This window comes from Balaenoptera acutorostrata, chromosome 3, assembly GCF_949987535.1.
Source record: "Balaenoptera acutorostrata chromosome 3, mBalAcu1.1, whole genome shotgun sequence".
In the NCBI taxonomy this organism is placed as follows: Eukaryota; Metazoa; Chordata; class Mammalia; order Artiodactyla; family Balaenopteridae; genus Balaenoptera; species Balaenoptera acutorostrata.
This window is the reverse complement of record NC_080066.1, coordinates 116,180,244-116,194,809: the sequence shown is the minus strand read 5'-3', so window position 1 is coordinate 116,194,809 and position 14,566 is coordinate 116,180,244. Positions and strand designations below refer to the sequence as shown.

The 14,566-nt window shown below is 46.1% G+C and overlaps 1 protein-coding gene and 1 long non-coding RNA gene across 2 annotated transcripts in view; both read left to right on the top strand.

Annotated features, from left to right (window-relative positions):
* Positions 1–14,566, top strand: part of LOC130707675 (uncharacterized) — a 129,051-nt gene that overhangs the window by 17,438 nt on the left and 97,047 nt on the right. The gene's annotated exons all lie outside the window — the stretch shown is intronic.
* LOC102997887 (vesicular, overexpressed in cancer, prosurvival protein 1-like) lies at positions 9,698–10,293 on the top strand. The gene is made up of 2 exons (XM_007180698.2): positions 9,698–9,810; positions 9,888–10,293. The coding sequence occupies exons 1-2, from the start codon at positions 9,698–9,700 to the stop codon at positions 10,291–10,293; spliced, it is 519 nt and encodes a 172-aa protein (XP_007180760.1).

Here is a 14,566-nt window from a genome sequence, read left to right as displayed (position 1 = left end):
TTGTCGCCTTACTAGACTAGCATCCTCAGATGGGAACACTCATCCTAACACGTGGGCCTCAGCTGCGAGGCAGACACACGTTCTGCGCACACAGGCAGGGAGGAGCAGGGCAGGGCGGGGCTTGATGAGGTGTCTGCTCTAGTAACATGGGCAGCATCTGGAGGACACAGAATCCCCGGGGGGCTGCCCACTGCGCCTGGCTCTCCTTAGAAGACAGAGTGAACATGGGGCCCAGAGAACCTTGGATACTGCCTAAATGTGTAGTTTCCCCCATGATTAGCTATAAGGAGAGGAGCAACTAAAAGTAAATATCAGGATAGTAATACCCAGCTTCATGGCAGAAAGACTTCCATAGGATCCTATAGCACATGGACTCAGGGAAGGTATAAAACCCAGCTCTTTAAAGACCTGAACTTGGGCATATATCCAGAGAAAACTCTAATTGGAAAAGATGCATGCACCCCAGTGTTCATTGCGGCACTATTTACAATAGCCAAGACATGGAAGCAACCTAAATATCCATCTACAGATGAATGGGTAAAGAAGATGTGGTATCTATAGACAATGGAATATTACTCAGCCATAAAAAAGAATGAAATAATGCCATTTACAGCAACATAGATGGACTTAGAGATTATCATACTAAGTGAAGTAAGTCAGACAAAGACAAATATCATGATATCACTTATATGTGGAATCTAAAAAAATGATACAAATGAACTTATTTACAAACCAGAAATAGATGCACAGACATAGAAAACAAATTTATGGTTACTAAAGGGGAAAGGGGGTGAGGAGGGATAAATTAGGAGTTTGGGATTAACAGATACACACTACTATATATAAAATAGATAACCAACAAGGACCTACTGAATAGCACAGGGAATTATAGTCAGTATTTTGTAATAACCTATGTAGGAAAAGACTCTGAAAAAGAACATATGTACGTATGTATAACTGAATCACTTTGCTGTACACCTGAAACTAACACAACATTGTAAATCAACTATACTTCAATTAAAAAAAAAAAGACCTGGGCAAAGAGTTGAGCCAGATACGCCACTGACGTCTCTGACAACATTACCTCTGAGGCATCCTAGTAAATGGGGCTGGGACTGTTTGGTAGAGAGACCTTAGACAACTTGACATGGCAACAGGTAGACATCATGGAAGACCTGGATGTGTCACTGTGAAACAAGGTTCACTGTGCTTTAGAAGAAGCCCTAGACAGACTCCACATAGCTGCCACCGATGGGAGTGGTTCTCCTGATATCTCAAAGGGTGGGTGGGTTTGACTAGGGACCTGACAGGGCTGCTGTAGGTGGAGGTCCCTAGCGCTCAGCAGCTCAGGGCTACCAGCAACAGGGCTAACACTTTCATTTTATCTGTTCTACATTATCCCAGGGCAGGGTTGAGCTTGGTAGAGGGCGGGAGCATTAGTGGAACTTAAGGGTGACAGAAACCTATCCCTGACCTCACTGATTACCACTATCTCCCTATTATACACCCTCATGTTACAAGGAAACTGGCATCACAGTGTGTTATATCGCATTTATCTGTGTAATTCTGTCATGTATCTTTTAGTCCGTTTTTGCTCATCATTGTTCCCAGTGCTTCATACAGTGCCTGCCACATACAGCAAATGTTCAAATAAATATTTCTTCAATGAATTAATTAATGAAAAGAAGTTCTGGAAGTAATAGAAGATAAGAAAGTGCTTCAGAGATAGTTTAGTGCTGCCTTTCTCGTCTCTGCTGATTAAGTACGTGACAGATACCATAACTATCAGAGTTCCAGATAAGAATCCAGAAAATGCTATCTTTTACAGTGTCATAGAAATACAACCTTTGTTCCTTCTCAATTGCTGGAAATACACTTGTCTTTGAATGAAATGAGGCATTGGGGCAGTAAATATGCCCTTTGGCCCTGGTCCTGAATTTATCAGTTACAGTTCCCACATTGAAGGCATGAGAGTCATCAGGGAAAAGCCAAGGAAAGGAAAATAGATTGTCAATCTCTGCCTGGGGATCCAAGGTCAAGGTAAATGTCTAGGGGAGGCTAAGAGCAGGAAGGTTTGGAGGTTGTCTGTGTGGTCTGAGGGGATCTGAAAGGCTAGCTTGACCAAAAGGACACCCTTATTAGCTTAATTGGAGGGTCACAAATTTTTATCTTTAGGCATTTCTCTTTGGATTTAGATTTAACTATAGAGTTCTATAACTGTGTAACCATTTTCCTGGGAGAGGTGGGCATGAAGCCTTGAGCACCCTGGAAGCATGGAAGCACGAATTATTTTGATAAATTACTGCAGTTAATGACTGAGCAGAGGTCTTCCAAGGGCCAGAAGGAAAGTACTAGGTAAAGTGTTGAAAGGAGATTGGAGTGTGGGGAGTATGGGGGCTGGTGGGAGTTGGGAGGAAAGGTCCTGAGGAGGGTGGGCTCATGGGATATTCCTGTGTGGGCAAAGAAGAACTTGACGGAGAAACATTGCCAGGGTCCCAGCAAATACCTGGGCACACTCCAACTGGATGTTTTGAGGGGGAGTTTAGTAAAGAGACTGTTACAGATGTGCGATCAGGGTTTAGGGAAACCAGGGGTGGTGTAGCACCTTGGGCAAGCACTATCAGGGAGCGAGCTGCTCCACCCCCCGCCTGATGGAGCAAGGGAGGAGACCGGTTATTGGAGCCTGGAGGGAATAGCCATAGGAGGGGCACTTATAAAATGTGATGGATTAAAGATAGATAAAATTCTCTGATACCCTTTTCATCAAGAGTGGGGTCTATGTTCTTTCCCCTTGAATCAGAGGGGCCTCTGCAACTGCTTTGACCAATAGAACATGGCAGAAGTGATGATGGATCTGTTCCCAGGCCCAGGTCTTAAGAGACTGGAAAATTCCATTTCCTTTCCTTTGGACATTTGCTCTTGGAACATGGACACCTTGCTGGGAGGAAGTCTAACAGCCCCAAGTAGAGTCCCACCTAGAGAACTGAGGCCTCTGCTAACAGTCCTAAGCTTGCCCAGACCATAACCTACACCAACTTGCTAGCCATCTTGGAAGTGGATTCTCCAACCCTAGTCAAGCTGCCCCACCTTATGCCACGTGGAGCAGAGATGAGTTGCCCCACCGAGCCCTGTCCAAATTATAGCTTCATCAGTAAAATAAATCTTTGCGGTAGTTTTAAGCTAGGAAGTGTTGGGGGTAGTTTATAACCACCAGCGGTTACTAGAATATATGAGTTGTGGCCTCAGTGGCGGGACACAGATAATCCATGGTAGCCTGGCAGGAAGAGAGCCAGGGGGACAACCCCCTTGGCTTCTCTCACCTCCTGCCTACTTATTTACTGCCAGTGACCTCCATCGAATGGACCCAACGAAAGCCAGAGGATAAGGAACCCATTGATGGGTCCTTGTAGGTCAGCCCCCTGGCACACACACAGAGCAGGTTGGAGAAGCGTGAAGGGAGCTCTGGAGTGACAGATGGGAGACAGCCAGCACGGGCACCAGGCAATTTAAAGTTGGTGTCATGGTGTCGACCCCATTTGATGCAACTCAGCCACTCAACCTAGCAGAACATGAACCTTAAAAGACAAAGGCCAGAATCTCTTTTGGAAGGTAGCCAGGTATGTGATCAATAAGCCAGAAAGGAGAAAAATCTGCCTGAGATATTTCTTAATCAAACAGCTAAATGTTTGATTTAATCAGCATTTAATCAACGTTAATTCGAATGGAAAATGCAGTAACACCCTATGGATGCTGGCCCCTCAGAGCAGTGCTGGGGTTGAGCCAGCCTTCCCGATTTCCTGAGTGGCCGTCCAGGGGGAGCCCTGGGGAGCCTGATACCCAGTGAAGGAACTGGCTCTGCCTTTATGTCCCATAAAATAAACATTTGTGCTTCCAAGAAAATAAGAATAATCTGGCTAAGGAGAGAGGGACACCTTCCCAGGTCTGAAGCCCCAGATAGACAAACCCAGGCGACCAGGGCAGAATCAAGACTCAGGTTACTTTGCTAGTCAGCAGTGGCAGTGAACCCACTGGCTCCTGGGGGGGATCCCTGGAGCAGTGTGCAGAGGGCCAGGTGCCCCTTCACATCTGCCTCTGGGAGGGCAAGAGGGCCACTCCCTGGGCTCTGGGGTGAGCCGCAAAGCCAGAGTGGCACTTGCCAACATCCAGCAGGAATTTTGCAAAACCTAGTGAGTGGGAGCATTGGAAAACTGCCCTGGCTTAAAGGGAGGTGGTAGAATGTGATGATTAGAGCTGGGATTCAGCAGTCTATCTACCTAGATTCAAATTCTGGCTCTGCCTCTTGCTAGCTGTATAACCTTATTTAGCTCCTCTATGATTCTGTTTTCTCATCAGTAAAATGGGGGTGCTAGTACATACTATGTGCAGCTTTTATGAAGGCTCAATGAGCTCTTAGCACATACTGGAGGAAACCACAGGGTGAAATGGTTTAAGAGCACCAGCTCTGAAGCCAGATGGCCAGGGTTGAATCCTGACTCCACCACTGGCAATATGCATGATGCAGATTATTTAATTTCTCTGTCTCAGTGTCCTCTTTTATGGGGGATTAGCTGTACCTCCTTCATTTGGTTGTCACGAGGACTAATGAGGTAATCCGTACGAAGGGTTTAGAGTGGGCGGCAGCTCTCCTTTAGCTGCAATGAGCACGATACCTACTCCATCCTGCGTGTTTGGCACATAGTGACCTCGCAATAGTATTTTCATTCTGCTGGAAGCACAGGTTAGAGGGAGAAACCCACATGCTCAGTTCAGATTCAACAGGAGCTCCCTGGACTGCCCTGCCTCCGGATTGATTGTTCTGAGTGTAGTTGAATGGTCTGTTCCCACAGGTGTGGTCACACTGGGTTTTGTTTTGTTTTGTTTGTTTTTCTTGCTCTGCCCCAGTCACATCTTAGCTCCTGGGCTGCCCACCAACGACATTTTCCCGCCGCCCCGCGGTGCTCTCAGACCCAGCCGGGCAGAACGGGGCTGCCACCACCAGTGTGGGGTGACTGACGGCTCATTGGGAGCTGGGCTTTCCTTGTGCCCTGGGGCCTGGTTTTGAAAGAAAGCAAATGAAAAATGGTGGCAATAAAGAAGGCTGCCCGTGGTAGACAACACCTCTTTGTTTCCAGGTAAATGATACGGTTTGGGCCTAAGATTGCAGAATCTGGAATCTGAGCCACCTGGTTCTCTTGCCAGCTTCTGGAACCCACTTGTGACACGGCACTTCCCTGTGCCTCAAAGCGTACCCTTCCTTAAGATCTTCCTCTTCAGAAGTCTCGTCACGGTTTGCTGGTTGAGAGTGGTTTGCTCTGATAGAGTGCGGGGCGGAGGTGACTGAGACCACAGGGGCTGCAGGTAAATATCAAAGCATCCTAACCCGGCAGGTGAGAAAACTCCAGGCTTGGCCTGCGCTGATGGGCTGGGTGACGTCACATTTGTCCTTAACCTCCTGGGACCTCTTTTTGCAAAATGAAGGCAACCTGAGCTGACTTTGGGGACTCTCCCGAGACTAATAAAATCCTTGGAGAACGAGCTAAGGAAAATCAGGTGCGGGCACTTATCGTGTTGACAGAACAGCTATGCTCATCAGATCCCCTGCTTTGAGGGCCTGGGACGTCATCCTCAGGTGGAGAGTTTTCCTTCCTGCCTCTCTTCCTCCACGCTCCTTCCCGTCCCTGCCCTTCCCCACAGACCAGGACGATTCTCAGGAATGGCTGCCCCTAGGACCAGCGGAGGAGCGGGAACTCCGGGAAGAATGCTGTTCAAGCCTGGCCTGCTCCGGGAATGCAGTGGCTTCTCCGGGGGTGAGTCCTCTGAGAGCGCGAGGAAGTGCTGCCCTCATCCTCCTCACCCGGGCTGATCTGGAAAAACTGTGCCCACAAGGAGGCCCTGTGTCTTAGCTCTGCCCTTTCTTAGCTCCAGTCCTTCTGAGAGGGCAGAGCCACGCTTCCAGCCATGTATCGTGTGATGAAAGAGGTGGTACAAAGTACAGCGAATAAACTCACTATGTCCACCATCCAGCCACAGAGCCTGACTGTCAAATAAAGCCTTCCCAGTTCAACTGTAATTTTTGCAGGTAAAATTTTCCGTCAGCCACCAGAGGGTGCCCACCCACAGAACTCTCTGAAAATGACCCAAACCTGCAGAATTAGGAAAAGAAAATTTCCAGTGCATATAAGCCCAAGACCAACTACAGCTCCCTCACACATGAATGGGATGGATGCACAGGCCAGCTAAGGAGCTGCGAGTTTGCAGGGGAAGAAGAGCCAGAGTAGGCGTGACAGAAATTACCTGAATTTTAGCTAAACAAGTTGCATCTTGATTTTAAGTTGGCAGTTGCAATAGCACTTTGAGGATTGGCCCAGGGTGCATTTTCATTCCCTGGCAAAACTCCCTTCCCCACCCTTTCTTCCCCCAGCCCTGTGTACAAAGGAAATGCAAATACATGTAAATATTAGCCAAAGCCTAACAGGCTTCTTGGAAGGTAAGGCTGCTGCTGCTATTTAAAAAAAAATCCTATAATGCAAGTGAAAAGACAGAGATTTTCTGAGCTGCTGCTCCTTCACGAGGGTGAGGCCTCAGGAAGAAGAAATGGAGAAGCCATGGTTCTCTGAAGAGCTGGCCTGGCGTGGAGCGTGCCCAGAATGAGAGGAACAGAGGGACGGCTCCCTCCCTGTCCCCAGCAGGGCTGAGAAGCAGGCTGTGTCTGGCCTCCCTGTCTCTCCAGGGCCTGGCACACTGACTGACACACAGTGGGTGCCTGTTAGTGTTTGCTGAAGGAGTGAGTGAATGGGAAGTGAGCTAGGGTGGGTGGGACACTGCCTGTGAGCTTTCACCAGGGTGAGGGGAGAATTGGGAAAGGGCTGGGTGTGGTGGAAGGGTAATATTGCAGGGAGAAGAGGTCCCATGTTCAATGTTGGCTGCCTCTGGCTAGACCATTTCTGTGGATGTACAAGACTCCAGATGAGCTGCTTTGGCTTTGTCTTAATGCTGGTCAAACTGCCCAGTGGCCCCATTTGTTCATAAGGTCCACTCATTCGCAGTTATTGGGTACCTGATGGGGACCCTGGCAGTTATTTCCATGCCGGGGACCCCAGCCTCCCTCAGCTTTGGCTTTCTGGAAATCCAGTCGCCATGGAATTGGGTACTGGTTGCGGGGCAATTGGGCCATTCATCTCTCTGGACAGCTGCAGGCATTTTGTGTGCGTGTGTGTGTGTGTGTGTGTGTGTGTGTGTGTGTGTGTGTGAATATGTGAGCATGAGTATGAGTGCCATAATGCCTTGTGTGTGTGGGGTCTACCATCTACACAGCCTTTTTTAAAAAAAATTTAATTTAATTATTTTTTTATAGGGCAGGTTCTTATTAGTTATCTGTTTTATACATATTAGTATATATTTGTCAATCCCAATCTCACAATTCATCCCACCACCTCTACCCCCCTGCCCTCCGCTTTCCCCCCTTGGTGTCCATACGTTTGTTCTCTACATCTGTCTCTCTTATTTCTGCCTTGCACACTGGTTCATCTGTACCATTTTTCTAGATTCCACATATATGCGTTAATATATGATATTTGATTTTCTCTTTCTGACTTAACTTCACTCTATATGACAGTCTCTAGGCCCATCCACGGCTCTACAAATGACCCAATTTTGTTCCTTTTTATGGCTGAGTAATATTCCATTGTATATATGTACCACACCTTCTTTATCCATTTGTCTGTTGATGGGCATTTAGGCTGCTTCCATGACCTGGCTATTGTAACTAGTGCTGCAATGAACATTGGGATGCATGTGTCATTTTGAATTATGGTTTTCTCTGGGTATATGCCCAGTAGTGGGATTACTGGGTCATATGGTAATTCTATTTTTAGTTTATTAAGGAATCTTCATACTGTTCTCCATAGTGGCTGTATCAATTTACATTCCCACCAACAGTGCAAGAGGGTTCCCTTTGTAGATTTTCTGATGATGCCCATTCTAACCAGTGTGAGGTAATACCTCATTGTAGTTTTGATTTGCATTTCTCTAATAATTAGTGATGTTGAGCATCTTTTCATGTGCTTCTTGGCCATCTATACGTCTTCTTTGGAGAAAAGTCTATTTAAGTCTTCCACCCATTTTTTGATCGGGTTGTTTGTGTTTTTGCTATTGAGCTGCATGAGCTGTTTATATATTTTGGAGATGAATCCTTTGTCCGTTGATTCGTTTGCAAATATTTTCTCCCATTCTGAGGGTTGTCTTTTCATCTTGTTTATAGTTTCCTTTGCTGTGCAAAAGCTTTTAAGTTTCATTGAGTCCCATTTGTTTATTTTTGTTTTTATTTCCGTTACTCTAGGGGGTGGGTCAAAAAAGATCTTGCTGTGATTTATGTCAAAGAGTGTTCTTCCTATATTTTCCTCTAAGAGTTTTATAGTGTCCAGTCTTACATTTAGGTCTTTAATCCATTTTGAGTTTATTTTTGGTATGGTATTAGGGAGTGTTCTAATTTCATTCTTTTACATGTAGCTGTCCATTTTTCCCAGCACCACTTATTGAAGAGACTGTCTTTTCTCCATTATATATCCTTGCCTCCTTTGTCATAGATTAGTTGACCATAGGTGCGTGGGTTTATCTCTGGGCTTTCTATCCTGTTCCATTGATCTATATTTCTGTTTTTGTGCCAGTACCATATTATCTTGATTACTGAAGCTTTGTAGTATCATCTGAAGTCAGGGAGTCTGATTCCTCCAGCTCCATTTTTTCTCCTCAAGATTGCTTTGTCTCTTTGGGGTCTCTTGTGTCTCCATACAAATTTTAAGATTTTTTGCTCTAGTTCTGTAAAAAATGCCACTGGTAATTTGATAGGGATTTTGTTGAATCTGTAGATTGCTTTGGGTAGTATAGTCATTTTCACAATACTGATTCTTCCAATCCAAGAACATGGTATATCTCTCCATCTGTTTGGGTCATCTTTGATTTCTTTCATCAGTGTCTTATAGTTTTCTGAGTATAGGTCTTTTACCTCCTTAGGTAGGTTTATTCCTGGGTATTTTATTTTTTGTTGCAATGGTGAATGGGATTGTTTCCTTAATTTCTCTTTCTGATCTTTCATTGTTAGTGTACAGGAATGCAAGAGGTTTCTGTGCATTAATTTTGTATCCTGCAACTGTACCAAATTCATCAATTAGCTCTAGTAGTTTTCTGGTGGCATCTTTAGGATTCTCTGTTTATAGTATCATGTCATCTGCAAACAGTGACAGCTTTACTTCTTCTTTTCCAATTTGGATTCCTTTTATTTCTTTTTCTTCTCTGATTGCCGTGGCTAGGACTTCCAAAACTATGTTGAATAATAGTGTCGAGAGTAGACATCCTTGTCTTGTTCCTGATCTTAGTGGAAATGCTTTCAGTTTTTCACCATTGAGAATGATGTTTGCTATGGGTTTGCTGTATATGGCCTTCATTATTTTGAGGTAGGTCCCTCTATGCACACTTTCTGGAGAGTTTTTATCATAAATGGGTGTTGAATTTTGTCAAAAGCTTTTTCTGACACGCGAGCTGGGGACAAACGTGGCGAGGGCTGCGTGACTCAGCCCGGCTGCCCGCCCGCCTGCCCGAGCCCCTGCGACCCCGGCTGGGATCCCGCCTGCCAGCTGGCTGGCCCCCTCACGGGGGTCGTGCTGCTGACCCGCGCCTGCGACCAGGAGGACACGCAGCCATGGGCTGCCTGGCCGGGAGTGTGGCTGTGCGGCTGCTGGGGCTGCCCGTGGACTGCACAGAGGCCCAAAAGCATTGCTGGTATTTTGAAGGACTCTGTCCAGCATATTATATGTCTTTGGTCATCCGGTTACAGGGCCTCCCCAGAAGGAAACCACTGTAATTCTGCCCACAGGATGTGTAGCAAACAGATGCCGCCCTTGCGAGGACTGCTGTGGATCCAGGTGCTGTGTGCAGGCCCTCTCCATACAGAGGCTGTGGTACTTTTGGTTCCTCCTGATGATGGGCGTGCTCTTCTGCTGTGGTGCCGGCTTCCTCATCCGGAGGTGCATGTACCCCTCGCCGCTGATCGAGGAGCCGGCATTCAACGTGTCTTACACCAGGCAGCCCCCGAACCCCACTCCAGGAGCCCAGCAGCTGGGGCTGCCGTTTTACACCGACCCTGGAGGACCAGGGATGAATCCTGCTGGGAACCCTGTGGCGATGGCTTTGCAGGTCCAACCCAACTCACCCCATGGAAGCACAGCCTACCCACCGCCCCCTTCCTACTGCAGCACGCCACAGCCCCCATATGAACAGGTGGTGAAGGCCAAGTAGCCGGGAGCTGCCTGGCACCTGCCTGTGCAACTGGCCGGGGAGGCCGGGAGAGGCTGTCACTCGCCCTCCCTGTCCCCATCACTGTTCACTTCCAGGAATGGTCTTATGAGCCACTAAGGCAAATTCCTTTTTGATATCTTCAAAGCAAGCACAGCTTCCTTTCAAGTTTTCCTTGGAGGACCAGTATTTGAATTCACCCCGTGTCTCCTCTGTTGCTTCTGTTTCCAATGTAATCTGTGCTCTGGCCGAGTGGAGAGTCCCGAGGGTTGACCGCCTAGGGTAGTGTGCCCAGACCCTCAGGGGAGAGACCCCGGCGGAAGGTGAGGCAGGGCACGTGCAGGTGAGTACGCGTGAACGCGAGGAGGGGCCCAGGCCGCCCGGAAGGCCCTGCACACGGCAGGCGGCCCGTCTGAAACGAGGCCCCACAGGGCCGGCTGTGTGAGCCCCATGCCCGACAGTCTTCCTCTTCAAAAAGCTGTCAGAGAAACAGGCGTTGGTGGTGCAGCCTCTGAGCCCTCTCTTCTCCATCCCCTTCCTGAAGACCAGAGCTGCCCTCTGCACAGCCAGGGCTGGGAGAGCCCTGGGTACGGCTTGCACCTCAAGGAGATGGGGATCCGGAATGAGGCCAAGTTGATGTCTATAGTTATCTGAAAATCACTAAGGAAAGTTATTTAAATTCATGGGAAATTGCCCCCTGCCTCAAACCGGACATTGCATTTGATGAGCTCTTGGTTTGACTTGGGGAAAAAAATGTTCGAGCCCTTTTTAGTGTGTCCTGTGGAAGGTGGTGTGGAGTCCTGTCCTGAGGTCAGACTCGGAGTCCTTCCTGGACGTCAGCAGCTCTCTGGCCTATGATCACGGCCAGGCACCTCTGCGCCCTCCCCTGAGGTAGCTCTGACGGTGGGTTGTGATGGACACTTTCAAAGCAGAGAGGCACATCCGTCTGGGAAGGACATCAGCCCCGGGAGAGAGGTGTCCCAGCAGGGTGCAGTCAGTGGCTTAAGCCTGGGTTGGGCAGGCCTGGGCTCTGGCTGATAGATCTCAACAGGTGTATGCCGGGCTCTGAAGAGGAGGAGCTTGCTAAGAAAAAGACGGGAACGCAAAACCCCAGGACTGCAGAGAGATCTCATCAAAAAGGACCGAATAGATTTCACTGAGGAGTTAATCAAAATTAGAATAAAGAAGATCTGGTTGGAAATGCAAACCCTGGCTCAGAAACCTCTCTGGCCCTGGGATCACAGGTAGTCCTGGGGTTGTTAGGGGGCCGGAGTCCTGCTCCTCTGCATAGTGAGTAATGCCCGCGATCGTGTATTTAAACCCAGATTGAGACCTGACAGGTCATGTATAGGAAGGGCAAAGCCGCGTAGCCAAGACATGTAGGTCCCTGTATGTATAGTGGTGGGGGGTGGGGGTAGGGTGCTTATTTTTGAAAGGAACTAAACAGAGCCTCTTGAGAAGTTGTCACTCACTGAACTTGAGCATCAGGGTATCTCACTCGAGTGGGTACTGAGGGTTTTCATTCCCTAGCCCTAGTCACCCTGTCCCTGCTCTACTGGGACACGTCTATGGAGTAGGAGTGAGCAATCAGGATGCGGCCACAGGGACTTACCTTTTCTAAGGATGGAAAGTCTGGGAGCCTCCCCGGGAAGTCCACGGGATGCTCTTGGAGCCAGATGAACACCATGGAAACAGACTGTGAACACGGATGCTGCTGCCAGTGTCTTTGACCACCGAGTGTGACCTCTGAACTCCTGTCCCCAACTTCAGTACCTCCCGCACTCAAGTCCTTGATTCGAATGAGATAACAAAGCACAACATTTGCTGTTGACAACCCAGGACAACTACATGGGTCCAAAAGTTCCTCTTCCTCCAGGTCATTCGTTTTGCATTTTCAGGTCCAGCTTCTCCCTTTACTGTTCTGATGAAGAAGCGCCCGAGAGCTGCCCCTGGAGTTGGGCTGGGTGCAGCTGAGTAGGCACCCAAATGTCCATGACAAAATTTTGTTTATCTTTTTGATAGCAAATGATCTTGAGACTGAATGATTTAGGTAGCACTCAACAATTTTATATTCACGTTTGTGTGAGATAAATTTTGTTTTCCCTTGAACCTGGGTGAGAATCCACTACTGTGGGCACTGACACTGTGTGTGGAAATTCCACTCGCAGTGACATTTCCTTCCCACTCTGTTTCCCCCTGTGCTGTCAGTGGACAGTGCCCACTGCTTGGAACCAGTCCAGCTCCTGGTGTGTGAAGTTCCATAGAGTTCCGTAGAGTGTGTGGCTAGGAGTGACCTGGGAGCAGATTGGTGCATGCTTTTCCTCTTGTAACACTTGGCTCATTTCTCTTTTTTGTTCTTTGGGTAAGGTCATGTTTCCTATGTATGCAAAATAAAAATAAATTTGGGTGTGAAAAACAAAAAGCTTTTTCTGCATCTATTGAGATGGTCATATGGTTTTTATTCTTCAATTTGTTAACATGGTGTATCACATTGATTGATTTGTGTATATTGAAGACTCCTTGCATCCCTGGGATAAATCCCACTTGATCATGGTGTGTGAACCTTTTAATGTGTTCTTGATTTCTGTTTGCTAGTATTTTGTTGAGGATTTTTGCATCTATATTCTTCAGTGATATTGGTCTGTAATTTTCTTTTTTTGTAATATCTTTTTCTGGTTATGGTATCTGGGTGATGGTGGCCTTGTAGAATGAGTATGGGACTGTTCCTTCCTCTGCAATTTTTTGGAAGAGTTTGAGAAGGATGGGTGTTAGCTCTTCTTTAAATGTTTGATAGAATTCACCTGTGAAGCCGTCTGGTCCTGGACTTTTGTTTGTTGGAAGATTTTTAATCACAGTTTCAATTTCATTACTTGTGATTGATCTGTTCATATTTTCTATTTCTTCCCGGTTCAGTCTTGGAAGGTTATACCTTTCTAAGAATTTGTCCATTTCTTCCATGTTGTCCATTTTATTGGCATAGAATTGCTTGTAGTAGTCTCTTAGGATGGTTTGTATTTCTGTGGTGTCCGTTGTAACTTCTCCTTCATTTCTAATTTTATTGGTTTGAGTCCTCTGCCTTTTTTTCTTGTTGAGTCTGGCTAAAGGTTTATCAGTTTTGTTTATTTTCTCAAAGAAGCAGCTTTTAGTTTTATTGATCTTTGCTATTGTTTTCTTTGTTTCTATTTCATTTATTTCTGCTCTGATCTTTATGATCTCTTTCCTTCTGCTAACTTTGGGTTTTGTTTGTTCTTCTTTCTCTAGTTCCTTTAGGTGTGAGGTTAGATTGTTTATTTGAGATTTTTCTTATTTCTTGAGGTAGGATTGTATTGCTATAAACTTCCCTCTTAGAACTGCTTTTGCTGCATTGCATAGGTTTTGGATTGTTGTGTTTTCATTTTGTCATTTGTCTCTAGGTATTTGTTGATTTCCTCTTTGATTTCTTCAGTGATCTCTTGGTTATTTAGTAACGTATTGTTTAGCCTCATTGTGTTTGTGTTTTTTACGTTTTTTTCCCTGTAATTGATTTCTAATCTCATAGTGTTGTGGTCAGAAAAGATGCTTGATATGATTTCAGTTTTCTTAAATTTACTGAGGCTTGATTTGTGACCCAAGATGTGATCTATCCTGGAGAATGTTCCATGTGCACTTGAGAAGACAGTGTAATCTGCTATTTTGGGGTGGAATGTCCTGTAAGTATCAATTAAATCTGTCTGGTCTTTTGTGTCATTTAAAGCTTGTGTTTCCTTATTAATTTTCTGTTTGGATGATATGTCCATTGGTGTAAGTGAGGTGTTAAAGTCCCCCACTATTATTGTGTTACCGTCAATTTCCTCTTTTATAGCTGTTAGCATTTGCCTTATGTATTGAAGTGCTCCTGTGTTGGGTGCATATATATTTAAAATTGTTATATCTTCTTCTTGGATTGATCCCTTGATCATTATGCATTGTCATTCCTTGTCTCTTGTAACATTCTTTATTTTAAACTCTAGTTTATCTGATATGAGTATTGCTACTCCAGCTTTCTTTTGATTTCCATTTGCATGGAATATTTTTTTCCATTCTCTCACTTTCAGTCTGTATGTGTCCCTAGGTCTGAAGTGGGTCTCTTGTAGACAGCATATATACAGGTCTTGTTTTTGTATCCATTCAGTGAGCCTGTGTCTTTTGGTTGGAGCATTTAATCCATTCACAATTAAGGTAATTATTGATATGTATGTTCCTATTATGATTTTCTTAATTGTTTTGGGTTTGTTTTTGTAGGTCCTTTTCTTCTCTT